The following is a 13,101-nucleotide window of genomic DNA, read 5'->3' on the forward strand; positions in this document are numbered from 1 at the left end:
CGGCGAAAAAGAAATTCTTTTCGCCGCCCTCACCGCCACAGCATAGGCCCGATAATGGGCTCTCAAGTGTGTTCGGTCAGATTCATCCCGTGATTTCCTCCACCTATGCTCTAGCCGTCTCCCAGCCTGCTTCATCGCCCGCAATTCAGGTGTATACCAGGGGGACGAGTGGGCTCTGCCTGGTGGGAGAGGACGCTTAGGAGCGATCGTGTCCACAGCCCTGGTCATCTCCCTGTTCCACAGTTCAACCAGAGCCTCAACAGGAGCACCAGTCTTGTCAGCCGGGAACTCCCCCAGGGCCTTTAGGAATCCATCCGGATCCATCCGGCTCCGGGGGCGGACCCACACAATTGGGTCCACACCCTTACAGAGGGAGAGGCCGCTCTCAAGCACAAACCTCACCAGGAAGTGATCTGACCATGACAGGGGTGTCAAACATAAATTCCTCACCCTCAGACCACCCTCTACCTGCCCCGTCAAGAAAACCAGGTCCAGAGTGTGTCCACGTTCATGGGTCGGGCCAGTGACATGTTGAGACAGCCCCATGGCCGTCATGGAGGCCATGAAGTCCTGAGCCGCCCCAGTCAGATCAGTCTCGGCATGGAGATTGAAGTCCCCCAGGACCAACATCCTGGGGGTCCTCAACACCAGGTCCGAGATGATCTATGTCAGCTCAGGCAGGGAGACTGTTGGGCAGAAGGGTGCACGGTACACCAACAGAATCCCCAATCCGTCTCAGTCGCCCAACACCAAGTAGAGGCACTCCAGCCCAGGCCTCGAAGGGACCGGAAGTCCCATGAGGGAGATGGAGGCTCGGTAAACCAAAGAGACCCCCCCTCCCCTCCCCTCCGGGCATGAACAGTGTTGAACCAGATACCCGGGCGGGCACATTTGAGAGAGGGCGACATCCCCCCCTCCCGCCCAGGTCTCCGTTATGCAAGCCAGGTCAGTCCCCTCATCCACAGTCAAGTCATGGATGAGGGAAGATTAATTACTGACTGACCTGGCATTGAGCAGCAGCACCGTCAGGCCCGAGGGGCGGTTGACAAGACTACCTGGAACCCTCTGGCTGGGGGCAAAACCAGAAGGAGGGGCAGGTGTCAACTATCTGTTCCTCCTTCTTCTACGCGGACACGTTAAGCCCCCACCGCTGTTACGTCCATTGCCCATAACCACCACAATGGCAGCACCCCCACACTCCCCAGGAAACACAAACATCGACATGGCCAGGGACGACTCCATAAAAACAAATTAAAACTGATTAAAATACAATAAAATTATAAAAACAGTCCAAATTCCCCATTCCCCATTTGGGCCTTCCTCACTACTGCATGATGCCTCATAGGGACAAAGTTGAAAGGGAAGGCCTAATCTACCTCATCAGGACTGCAGCCTGTGAGTACTGCAGAGGCTTATAGGCACTAGTCCAGGCCAAAATTGCCACCAGCTTAAACTAAGAAACAGGTTTTAGGGCTGAGCCCTCACTGTCTTGTCCAGATGACCAGAGTCTTCATAGGAAGTCACTACTCAGGGTCAAGGGTCAAAATTCATAGTTGTGCACATGTGTACTTTTTCTTTCCCATGTTTTTTTGGGGGGAGGGGAGCTTTTTGTGATTCTGTTAAGATATGCTTCTTACTGTTGCCATCATTCTTATAGAAAATAGAATCTGCTAGTCAAAGAATGTTTACAATGATTTGTAATTCTCATTCAATAGTATTTATCTTCATTAACAACCCCTAGGCAAGATATCTAAATTCACCTGACACAAATTGCATGGTTTTGTGCACATTCAACCTGAAGTGTCCCACATCTTTCACTGCTTTATCTGGCCACTGCACCGCAAAACACAATTCTTCTTTTGCATCTTGGAGAAAACAAATTTATCATCTGAAATAACTTTTATAATATTTACAAAAGTTCTAGCAACAAGTTGAAAGAAAGAGGCATGCATATGCAGTACATAATGAAAGAAAAGACAGCATGTAAAAAATGGAAATTCACTCTTAAGCAAAAAAAATGAATTAACAGAAATAATTCTTCACATAGAGATGTGAAGAAACTGAGCTGCCAAAAGCTATCTATCTATCTAAAGTTATTTCTAGGACAGCTTTACGAGGGAGCCCTCTGAAATTAGATTCTGACTGAAAGACATTTGGTAAAATGGAAAAGGAAGTGTGGTTTTAAAATAACAGACAGTCTTTAAAAACGCACTACAGTAGTAGACATCTGTATCTACTACCGACCATTTACAAAACATTTGCAGTTTTTTTGTATACAGACGCTATAGATAACTCGGGCACATTAAGTTCAAGGGTACTTTAATTCAGGAAGACTGTTGCTAACACTAATATTCAAAGCTATTCTTGCTTTTGTTCCTTAACATAGCAGTGGGTACAATCAGGAGGATTCAAACTGAGATGTGTGAACTATCAAATTATGTGAAAGAACAGGTGATTCAACAATAAAAAGTCCTCTGGAAACACCCCAGGAGCAGCTCCACAATAAGCCTGAACTGCACAATCATACTTTATTATACATAGCAGGACCCTCCCATCTGCTGGCTCATCTACCACTTTTGCAGTTAATCACAGTTGACAGGTGACAGAGAAGTTGCAAAATGCCAAAGAGAAGTCATATAGTGCTTCCTATAAGTGAAAATTCTTACTTTAACAGGGAAAGGAAAAAATGTATGCTGGGTTAAGAAGGAATGAGACTGTGAAAAAAAATGTACTGTATGAAGCATATATAATATAGTGTTCGGTATTACCCATGGTTTCTGGCATCTGCTGGGGGGCTTGGAACCAATCCACATGGTCCTGCTGTACTAGGCAGTGGAATGGTTTTGATAGAAACTGAAGAATTTAGTAACATTACTGTAACTAGTCCAAGCAACTTGTTTTCACAGTGGCCAGATTTTTGCATTGGAAAGCCAACAGACTATGAAGGCAAGAGTCATCTTCCACTGATTTTCAAGGGGTCCATTTGTGTCACCAGCATCAGGTTTTAGAAATATAGTTTGAAAAGTGCTCTTAGCATCTGGCTGAAGTCAAATAAAATCAGAGCACAGTTACAAAAGCTTTGTTAAAATGGTTAAATGTATAAACTAGTATTTGCAATTGCCTAACAAACTAGACTAAGAAACTGTAGTTTAAAGTCATTTTGTCAACACTAATTTGTAATAGCTATCATTTGGCAAATGCCAGATGAACAAATTAGATTTACACAGCTCTATTTGTCGGACTATTTAGATAAGTCATTTAAATAGAAAAACAATGGGAACATAGGAAAAGAAACATAGAAACAGAGTGAGTCCCAGGGGCCTCCTGGGTCATTGGTCTGACACCTGGCTCCAGCTGGCTCCACTCCTGACATGCCTACCATGTGCATGTCTTATGTAAGTTATGTCTTACATAACTGGTTGTATGGTAAGCCAAAAGCCAAGTGGAAATGTAGATAAGAATTCTGAATCTGCCAACCCTGCCAGTTTCCATTTTTCTGGTCAGCAGAGCACCCTCAAACCTATTTTTCCATCTGTGGGTACATGCATTCATATCTTTATTATGAATTCAGAAGCTGTACCTTGCACAAAATGCAGCAGCCATATTAATAACTTGGATCAAAAGTTCTGAACAATTTGGGCCCACTCATATTGGCTCTCTATACACTTCTGAGCACATTTAAGGTACTGGTTTCAACCTGTAAAGCCCTACATGGCCTAGAACCTCAATACTTGATGCAGCACCTTCCTGATCACAATTTATGTAGACCCTATATCTACATTTGGGGATCTTCCTTTTAGGGCCAACTCTAAGGGAACCTCAGAGGACGGTAACAAGGGAAAGGGTTTTCTCTGTGGTGGCACCTCATCTATGGAGCTACCTCCCCACTGAAACCCACTTGGTGCCAAATTTATCATCTTTTTGGTGTCAGAATCATGAGCTGGTCACCTCCCTCCTTCCCTGTGGTTCCAAAACTCAAGACAATCCTTTTAAAAATGCAGTTCTTTTATTTAGAGTCTACAGATAACAGAACTGTCTGAGCTCTATTTAGCCTTCTAGAAAAGCTGAAAAGAGAACTCTCTGCTCATGTAAACATTTGAATACAAACTGGAAGCTTTTCCTTGAACCCTCCCTTTCTAGTAAAACTTCTGGCTCTACCCACAGGGTGGTTCTCACTGTCTGCGGGCCAGACAGCAACAATGTGCAGTGATAGTATAATCCTGAATTGACCAAAGGCTGCTGTTACACCAGGGGATGTACAAGAACTTATGAAGCTGAGTGCTAAGAGGACAGCACATGAAAGCCAACTTTAGTTCTAGCCATGGTTTATCTGATGCACACATGGAACCAAAATCTATGCTTTTGGTCCTAAAACTATAGTTAATGAAAATCATGATTTGGCACATTATTTAAATATCTTAAAATAAGAAAAGCTGCATCTGGTAATTTGTGCAAGTCCCCTTCCTTGAAAATACATTTTTTTCATCAGTGTTGCTTTTAAATCTGAGATCTGTTACTATTCAACTTTTCCATCTGGGGAACTGCAGTTTCAGTTATTTGCCCTTTTCTGTTTGATTACTTTCCATACACTTTAGCAACAGGGCAGTCTAAGCTACATTAGACTTATAGCTGAGAAGTTGAAAGCTATGGATTCATAGAACACACTTTTTTAAAAAGGAAAAACAGAAGTTGCTCAAAGACTGTTTTCAGTGCCACATTTTTGCTCATAAAAGACTGGCTGTTATAGTAGCATTAACATGGAATGGATATACGCCAGTGTTTAATCTAGATTCACTAAGCTTCAAAGTTCCCGATACCCCTGAGCTAAAAGAAAGACAGAAATAACAATTTACTGCAGTGGTGAATGTTTGAGTGCTCTTCCAAAAAGACTGCAATTTTATATTAAGTGAGAGATTAATAAATGTCAATAAGAATTTGTAAAATCTGTCAGTTTATTGAATAAAATCTACTGCCAAATCACCAGTAAAACTACAAAGTCAGCCATTCAAACATCTTCTATATCATTATAAATAGCATAGAGTAGACAATGCAACTGAAAAAAGCAAGAACCATTCTTTTTTGTTAGCATTCTGACATGTGATAAGTGTAAATAAATACACTTGTACAGAGTATGCCTTGTCAGTGCTTCCAGGAGAAAAAGGTTGGCAAATGCACAGCACCACTGTCCTTAAATGCTTCTCCATGTTTGGGGTGTGTGTGTGTGTTTTAAGCATTCTACAAATAGGACACTCCCACAGGAGTCCTTAAGAGCTGTGCTTGTTTTCTATTTTATTTATTTAAACCATTTCTATGCCTCCCCATCGCAACAAAGCCTCGGGGCAGCTCACAAAGGATACATAAATACATAAATAATAAAAATATAACAAAAAATTGTTTAAAAACCCCCGGTGCATTCTCGGCTAAAAATTTAAAATCCTATTAATTCAAATAATTTAACAATTAAAATAAGTTTTAAACAAAAAGGTCTTAGCCTGGCGCCGAAAAACAAATAATGATGGCGCCAGGCGGACCTCTCTGGGGAGCGCATTCCATAGATGGGGCGCACCCGCAGAGAAAGCCCTCCTCCGGGTACTCAACCTACTAATATCATTCACAGAGGGTTCCCGGAGAAGGGCATCTGTTGCTGATCTCAAGGGGCTGGAGGGCATATATGGACGCAAGCGTAAGCTTCTAACTTAGGGAACCAGTGTGGTATAGTGTGGGCCTGAGACTCAGGTGATTTGGGTTCTAGTTGCTCTCAGTCATGGAGGCAACTGACTTTGGGCCAGTAACAGACTCTCAGCCCAACCTAACTCATAGGGTTGTTGTTGAGGGGATAAGATTGAGAGCAGGAGAACAAGAATGATGCAAGGTGCTTTGAGTTCTTTGTAAAGAAAAAAGGTGGGATATAAATCTAATAAATAAGCAATAAATAATAGGGAAACATTCACTAGGTTGTCAAGAAAGTAGCACAATCCATTGAACAACTCAGCCCTCTACCCCATCATTCTGTTGCATATTTAGATTGGACCACAGTGATGCTATGATGCTACACTATCCTGAGAGCTAGTGGTTAAAAAGCATGATCTCAGAAACCTCTGGTTTAAATGTTATCTCAACCATCAACATATCCGATGGCTTCAGCATAGCCACTCTTTTCCTAGCTTCAAGCCAACCACCCTATCTGTAAAATGAAAATATGAGAATATTAGCTGACTTCACATGCCCGTTGTATTGATGACCAGGCACAGAATCAGCCATTGGTAAATAAATTGCAAGTTGTATAGTTTAAAAAATGGAAGTTTCCTGTAGTATTCTTTGTAAATTATTGTTTGCAGTCTTCAACTAATGCTATTTTTTCAACAAAAAAATCATTTTTATTTCATAGAAAGATGTCGATTTGAAAATAGCTTCCAGTGTGAGGACTTGTTAAAAGAGTTTCCAATATGTTCTTCATGTCTGAGCTAACTCAGATAAATTCTAAGAAATGGACAAAATGCATTGATAACCTGAAACAATAGACTGAGAACTGGAATCTATAGATTGCATATTTGAATGAGTAGTTTAATTTAGAATGCATAGGATGACATTATATTTTGATGTATGTCAATATTTGGCTTTTGAAAAATTAATGCTAAAGTAACAAATACCAAAACTTTAAATAAATTTAAAATGAGATAGCTGCACATGTGTATATGTAGAGTGATGACTAAAGGAGCAGTTCCATGCAACTTGAGGAAGAAAAAAGGCCTTAAAATCCCAACATATATTCCAGACTGATACTTGGGACTTGTAGGCCTTGATGCATATTGGGACTTGCAGGGACTTTTTCTGCCCAAGCTTATATAGGTTTGTACCTTAAAATATTTATTTTTAATAGAATGAATGTTTTTAATACTGAATCATAATTTTCAATTGATGATAACCAGTCTGAGCAGTGCATGAGCACTAGGAGGACAAGATAGAAATTACTTATAAATAGAAATAAAATAAAGGATGAAGTTTTCAAATGGCAACTTTAAAAGTTGCACTGAGCGAATGAAAAAACTCAGAAACTATATATCTGGTTCTTCATTTTGGAAGCCCTAGAATAGGTTCCTGCTTCCCAGCCTCAGAAAACCATAGCATCTGTGCATGGAAATGATCCAGTGACACCTCATACTACAACTGCCTTCTCCTGTTTATAATTTTAAAGTCTTCTCAATAGATAATGCCTTAGACAGTCACATCCACTCACTCATTTAGGTACTTGTTTGTGTTGAAAATGATTAAAAGGCCTGACTGAAGACGTGTTGAATGTGAAAGTCTTGCACATCTGCAACTATGCCGGTTATGGTACTTTAGAAATGAATACAGCCATAATGTCACAAGTTCTTGGCATCAGGATGCAAGTCCCACAATGCAAAGAAGAGCAGAGGGATGTGCATTACTTTGGTAATAATCACCAATGTTGCATTTGCCTAACTTCAGACATTTTAATTGATGGAGGATAAGATGAGAGCCTGTACATACTTTAAAAATATAATTGAGTCTACATGCACTAATCTTAAAAACAGTAATCCAAGAGGAAAATAAATAATACCCTTCCCCCTAAACACAACACACAGGGAAAATATTTAAACTCTAGAGTTCCCTGCTGCATGAATGTACAATAAAGCACGTTCTAGCTGATATCTGGACTTGTGTTTCCATGTGCTGTTGTACTTGGTGCATTCACACTTGGATCCCTTCTGTTGTAATTTTATATTATTTGCAAAGTATTGTTTCTGGAAAGATTCATTCTTAGGTTTATTAACATTATTACCTGATTCAGCAAAAAATAATTCTGAGCATATATGTTATGAAAACTATGTTATCCAAAATATGTTAAATTAAACTTACATTCAACACACCTTACACAGAAAACAGCCACCTAGACCACTTCTTATATTTATCAATTCCATAAAAATATAAACTATACATGCCTACTCAGAAGTAAATTCTATCCCCATCAATGGCATTTATTCTCAGATAAGGGTGTGCAGGTTTGCAGCCTAATAATATGAGAACCCCAGGGCTTCTTTTTTCTTTTCTTTTTCACTTTTAAGAAAGCTGCTTCTGGACAGGGCATTATGAAGAGGAAAAGCTGCAGTGAGATGAGGAGGCTGTTGGAAAATTGGCAATGGAATCAAATAAGTTCACATTTCTATGAATCTGACCTGTAGATTATGCAGTGAACCAGCTTTTTCCAAGTTATACAGATTTTGAAGACCAGGTTTTGTTTGTTTGTGGTTTTAAACTATCCAAAATATTTTCACTGAGTCTTCACTACATTTTTTCTGTCTGAGTATATTCAAATAACCTTACCCGAAGTATATCCACAATTTTGCTCTGGATCACAAACTCCACTTTATGTTTTAGAGAAATCCCATGTGCCCAGGCATACCTAATCATACCAGGCAAAAATGGTTCATATTTGTTTGATGAAATTTATGCTAATTCTTTTTTTAATGTGTTGCATGCAATCAGCAATGTAGATCTTAATGCTGGAATCCATTTAGGACTTGAAATCCTTAAGCAATAATCTTTAATCTAATCAATTTGAATTATAACAGTAATGTGGAATGAACAGAACCTTCATGTGAACTGCTCTATTCCATGTGTGAAGGAGATGTTGTTAATTTCCATGGACTACCAGCCTATGGACCATAATCAGTGCAATTCCAGAGGATTTCCTGTCATTCAGATGCAGCTTTTTGGGATGCAAGAGATGATTTGAAAGTCCCATTCCATGCCAAGAATTGCATTTGCAGTTCTTAAGACCAAGCCATTATTTTCTGATAGAAAGTTATGTATGAAATAATTATACCAGGAAGGTTTATACATCTTAGCTTAGTATAAAAATCTGGTCTTACACTGCTAAAACTAGAACTGGTTTTGGTGCAGCTGTCCCCACACTTGCACAAGACACTGCCTAAAACTAGATGCATGCCATATATAAATGCAATAAAGAGTAAAAGAAGCACTATGCAAAAAAGGTACTAAGAGTAGTATTAATGGATCTTCTCTTCCATTCTGGGAGATGTTCTGGCACATGTTCCTTAGACAGGATACTATGGTCATTTCCGTGCCACAAGGCTCTGAGTTTGCGCTACCCCTAGCATTTACAAGAGGGAATGCAGCTGGGCTAAATGCAACAAGTTATTTAAAAAAGACTGTCTAAGCTATCATCATGGAACAAGATAATTTTTTTTTCCTAGGGAAGAATACTAAACCCATATTTTAGCTGAACAGGCAAATTTTTCTCTGTTTCTTTCTTAAAATATGTCAAATGTTCATGACAGCATGGAAAAACATTTACCTCATTGTCAGTTCCCACATCAAGCATAACAGGCAGACACTCCTGGGGCTTCATTCCTCCACACGCTGTGTAAAGTGCTAGTTTACCCACTGGGATGCCCATTCCATAACAACCAAGGTCTCCAAGGCCAAGAATACGTTCTCCATCAGTCACCACAATAGCCTACAGGGAAATATTGTAAGCACTATAAATATTGTAACCACTATGACAATTTTCCAAAGCTAATTCAAATTCTTCTTTCTTTTAAAGAACAGGGGCAGAGTATTCCATTCCATTTTAGTGCATTTTTTTAACCATGGCCATTACCATATTTAATTATGCCCTTCCATTTGATGATCTTTGATGTATCAGAGGTGCCCACAAACGCCCTTTATCAAATGGAAATGAAACTGCATTGCTACAGATCACTAGAATGGTGTAGAGGAATATGTCTTACATATGGAATAATATAACACACTCAAATATTAATTTTAGTTCATTCATATAGTTACTAGAACCATCACTATTATACATTTTATAGTGAATAAAATTTCCATTTCTATAATGGAAGCTTGGCAGAAGTAGATAATATTGGGTATAAATACACTACTTCTAAGAATACTTGGAGAGCACAGCAAATACCACTTCAAAGTTCTTTAAATGTTTGTTTTCAGACATTCATTCAGTCAGCAATCTCCATGTTGATTTCAAACTGCAGGCTCCATGGCTATAGCCTCTGGCCTACTTTTGGGATGTTTGAATGTTCCTTCTCCATCCTGTTTTTTGTACGACCCAGGCTAAGTATTCTAAAGAACTGCACAATCTTTCATGGTGCTAATAAAAATATTGCACAAGAGCATAATTAGTTTTGTTTGTGTTTGTTTTTTAATTTCTCATGAGAAAATGTCCAACTTTCCTTATCACGAATCTGCATACAGAAAGCCAATGTGTTAGAGCATGGGTCCTCAAAGTATGGCCCACGGGCCAAACGCGGCCCGCCATGTTCATTTATCCGGCCTGCCTCAGAGGTTTTGGACTCGCTCGGAGAAAACAATCTCCGAACAAGTCCAAAAGCTCTGAGCCAGTGCAGGCATTCTCAGAAACTGAGCAGAGAGCCGGTGCATGCGCCAAATTGCAACAGCTCATCTGCAGGTGTGCTGGCTCCCACCCCCCACTCCCCCAAATTGCATGCATATACAGAGAAGGAATACAGAGTGGAAAACAGAAGAGAGGTGGGCAGAAGAGAAAGAGAGATGAAGACAAAGAAACTGAAAAAAGATTGAGGGTAAGAAAAATATAACTTTTAAAATCTATTTTAAATTATGCGAGCCCAGGGCAGCCAAGCCGTGTGGCCTCCTCCGAGGAAGCAAGCCGCCACCGCCGCCTCACCAAGCCCAAGGTGAACAGGCTGAGGTGGAGCAGCTTCCTCAGAGAAAGCTGCAGCAGAGAAAGCTTACCTGGAGAAAGCCACAGGGCTCCCGCACCTCTGTCGCGGCCTTCTCCAAGCAAACATTTGGAGCAAACATTTTTTAATTTTTTAAATTAAGTTTAAATATTAATTATTTTTAAATGTATTTTAATTTTAATTATTTTTAAAATGTATTTCAATTTAAATTAATTTTTTAATGTGCAGTGTGCATAGGAATTTTTTTTTTCAAACTATAGTACGGCCCCGCAACAGACTGAGGGACAGTGAACTGGCCCCCTGTTGAAAAAGTTTGAGGACCCCTGTGTTCCAGCCTAGGCTTCTTTCAGATATACTAGTTTTCTATGTTTAAAGAGATTCTATGTGGGAGCATTCATATATGTATTCCCCACCCACGTATAGTATATCCCCCCTCCATTGTCCTGATGATTATATAGCTCAACTGTGAATTATACTATCATTTAATCAGACAAGTCATGACACTAAGCATTTACTAACAGGTATGTAAAGAGCAACTTACCTTGATAACTGTTTGGGGCCATGATTTAAGCAATGTTGCAATGTGTCCTCTATCGTGGAGTGTGATGAAGAGTCCTCTGCCAGAAAGTAATTTATGCTTTTAGGCATGAAACTTTACAAGACCACACTGATTCTTATATATGTATATTCCTGACAGACACATTTATGTTGGAAACACAGAGACATACACATATGAAACAGAACCCAGGACAGGACTATACCGACAGCAAGTCATTTGATTGTTAAAAATAAAGTATTCCTGGAAATTACTAGTGGTAGAAAATGAATTTTAGACACCACTCAAATGCTTGGAAGTACTCATTTGTTTTCTCCCCTATAAGTAAAGGTTGCTTTGTGAGAAAGTCAACCACTGCCTTCACATCTCTAACACTGAGTGCCCCAACCCAACACTGTCAGGGTTCCTGCAGCTGAAACAAGATTCCATGCAGAACACAGAGAAATATACTTCATATTGCCACAAGTCATTGCAATGTCAAGTCTTCTCTCCACACACACACACAACCATATACACGTAAATACTGTATGAGAGCCAGGGTGCCACAGTGCTTAGAGTATCACACTAGAGATTGGAAGCTCCAGGTTCTAGTCCCTGCTCAACCACGGAGCTCACAGAGTAACTTTGGGCCAGTCACAGACACTCAGCCTAACTTATCTCACAGGATTGTCATTGTGAGGATAAAATGGAAAGGAGAAGGATTGTGTAAACCTAGGCTATAAACATGATTAACTAATTTTTATTCCAACAATGCATCCCATAGCATGAGCGGGAAATGGTTATGCAGACCAGAGCTAGTAGAGCTCTGTGTGAGTCCCACTGAGTTCTATCAGATTATATAAACCAAATTGTAATCTGGGGCATAGTTGTGGTGCTGGGTGGGGGGCGGGCAGGGAAGAGAAATGGCTTCTCAGTGACCATCAGAAAAGGAACAGTTTTTAGACCCTACTCTAAATCAGGAATGTGTAATTGGATCTCTTCACTGTGTCTTGGGTAAAGATTTTATTCATTTCTTTCTATAGCAGGAGTCCCCAAGCTTTCTAGATCACTGGACACATACACAATTTGAATATTTCATGAGCATTCATACAAAATGGCTGTCATAAGTTAGCCTGCCCATTCATAAAATGGCTACTATGGCGGCTGTGGTCAATCACCCATTTAGCAAAGGCAAGCTGGTGAGGCTAAAGGAAAACTAATACACCCAAGTACCTAAGCATATTGCAGTGGTGTGGTCTGGGTTGCACAACACAAACATATTTCTAAACTCATCGTTTTCTGCTCCAGCAGCCATTTTCTAGAAAGAAAACTGATAAGGCTTAGAAATAAGTAACTTGACCAAAAAACTGAGAATATATAGGTGAAGTCTGAACCCAGAATACCAGGTTGCATCTGTGCCTTCACAAAGTATAACAAAATATGAAACTATTGTACAACGTGCAAAGCCTATAGCAGGGGTCCTCAAACTTTTTGAATAGGGGGCCAGTTGAAAGGCTGCGGTGACCGTTGCGGGCTGGTGAGGTGGAGGCGCCTGGGGGAGCAGGCTGGTGAGATGCTGTCGGGCACGCGGCTGTGGCTTGCTTGCTCGGTGATCTCCCAGCGAGTCCAAAGCTACCTCCGAGCTAGCAAGCCACTACCTCCCAGCCTGCACTGCAAGGCAGCAGCACGCGCGCATATGGGAGACAGGCGGCGGTGGTGGCCTGTTCGCTCAGAGACCATCGTTGTAAAAATCATATAAGCAACCTTAGTTCCTTTGAAGAGGAAATGGTAGGATATAAATATAATAAATGAAATATTTTAAATATGCAGATTCCAAATGGT

The 13,101-nt window shown here is 40.4% G+C and overlaps 1 protein-coding gene across 1 annotated transcript in view; it reads right to left on the minus strand.

The window, feature by feature from the left end:
* ME1 (malic enzyme 1) overlaps positions 1 to 13,101 on the minus strand; it is a 130,688-nt gene that overhangs the window by 79,721 nt on the left and 37,866 nt on the right. The window contains exons 4-5 of the mRNA XM_044421680.1: positions 11,266 to 11,341; positions 9,341 to 9,502 (exon numbers count right to left, since the gene is read on the minus strand). Of these exons, the coding sequence (XP_044277615.1) occupies positions 9,341 to 9,502; positions 11,266 to 11,341 (238 nt within the window). The remainder of the gene's footprint in view (positions 1 to 9,340; positions 9,503 to 11,265; positions 11,342 to 13,101) is intronic.

Source organism: Varanus komodoensis, unplaced genomic scaffold (genome assembly GCF_004798865.1).
Source record: "Varanus komodoensis strain SLA01 unplaced genomic scaffold, ASM479886v1 scaffold12, whole genome shotgun sequence".
In the NCBI taxonomy this organism is placed as follows: domain Eukaryota; kingdom Metazoa; phylum Chordata; class Lepidosauria; order Squamata; family Varanidae; genus Varanus; species Varanus komodoensis.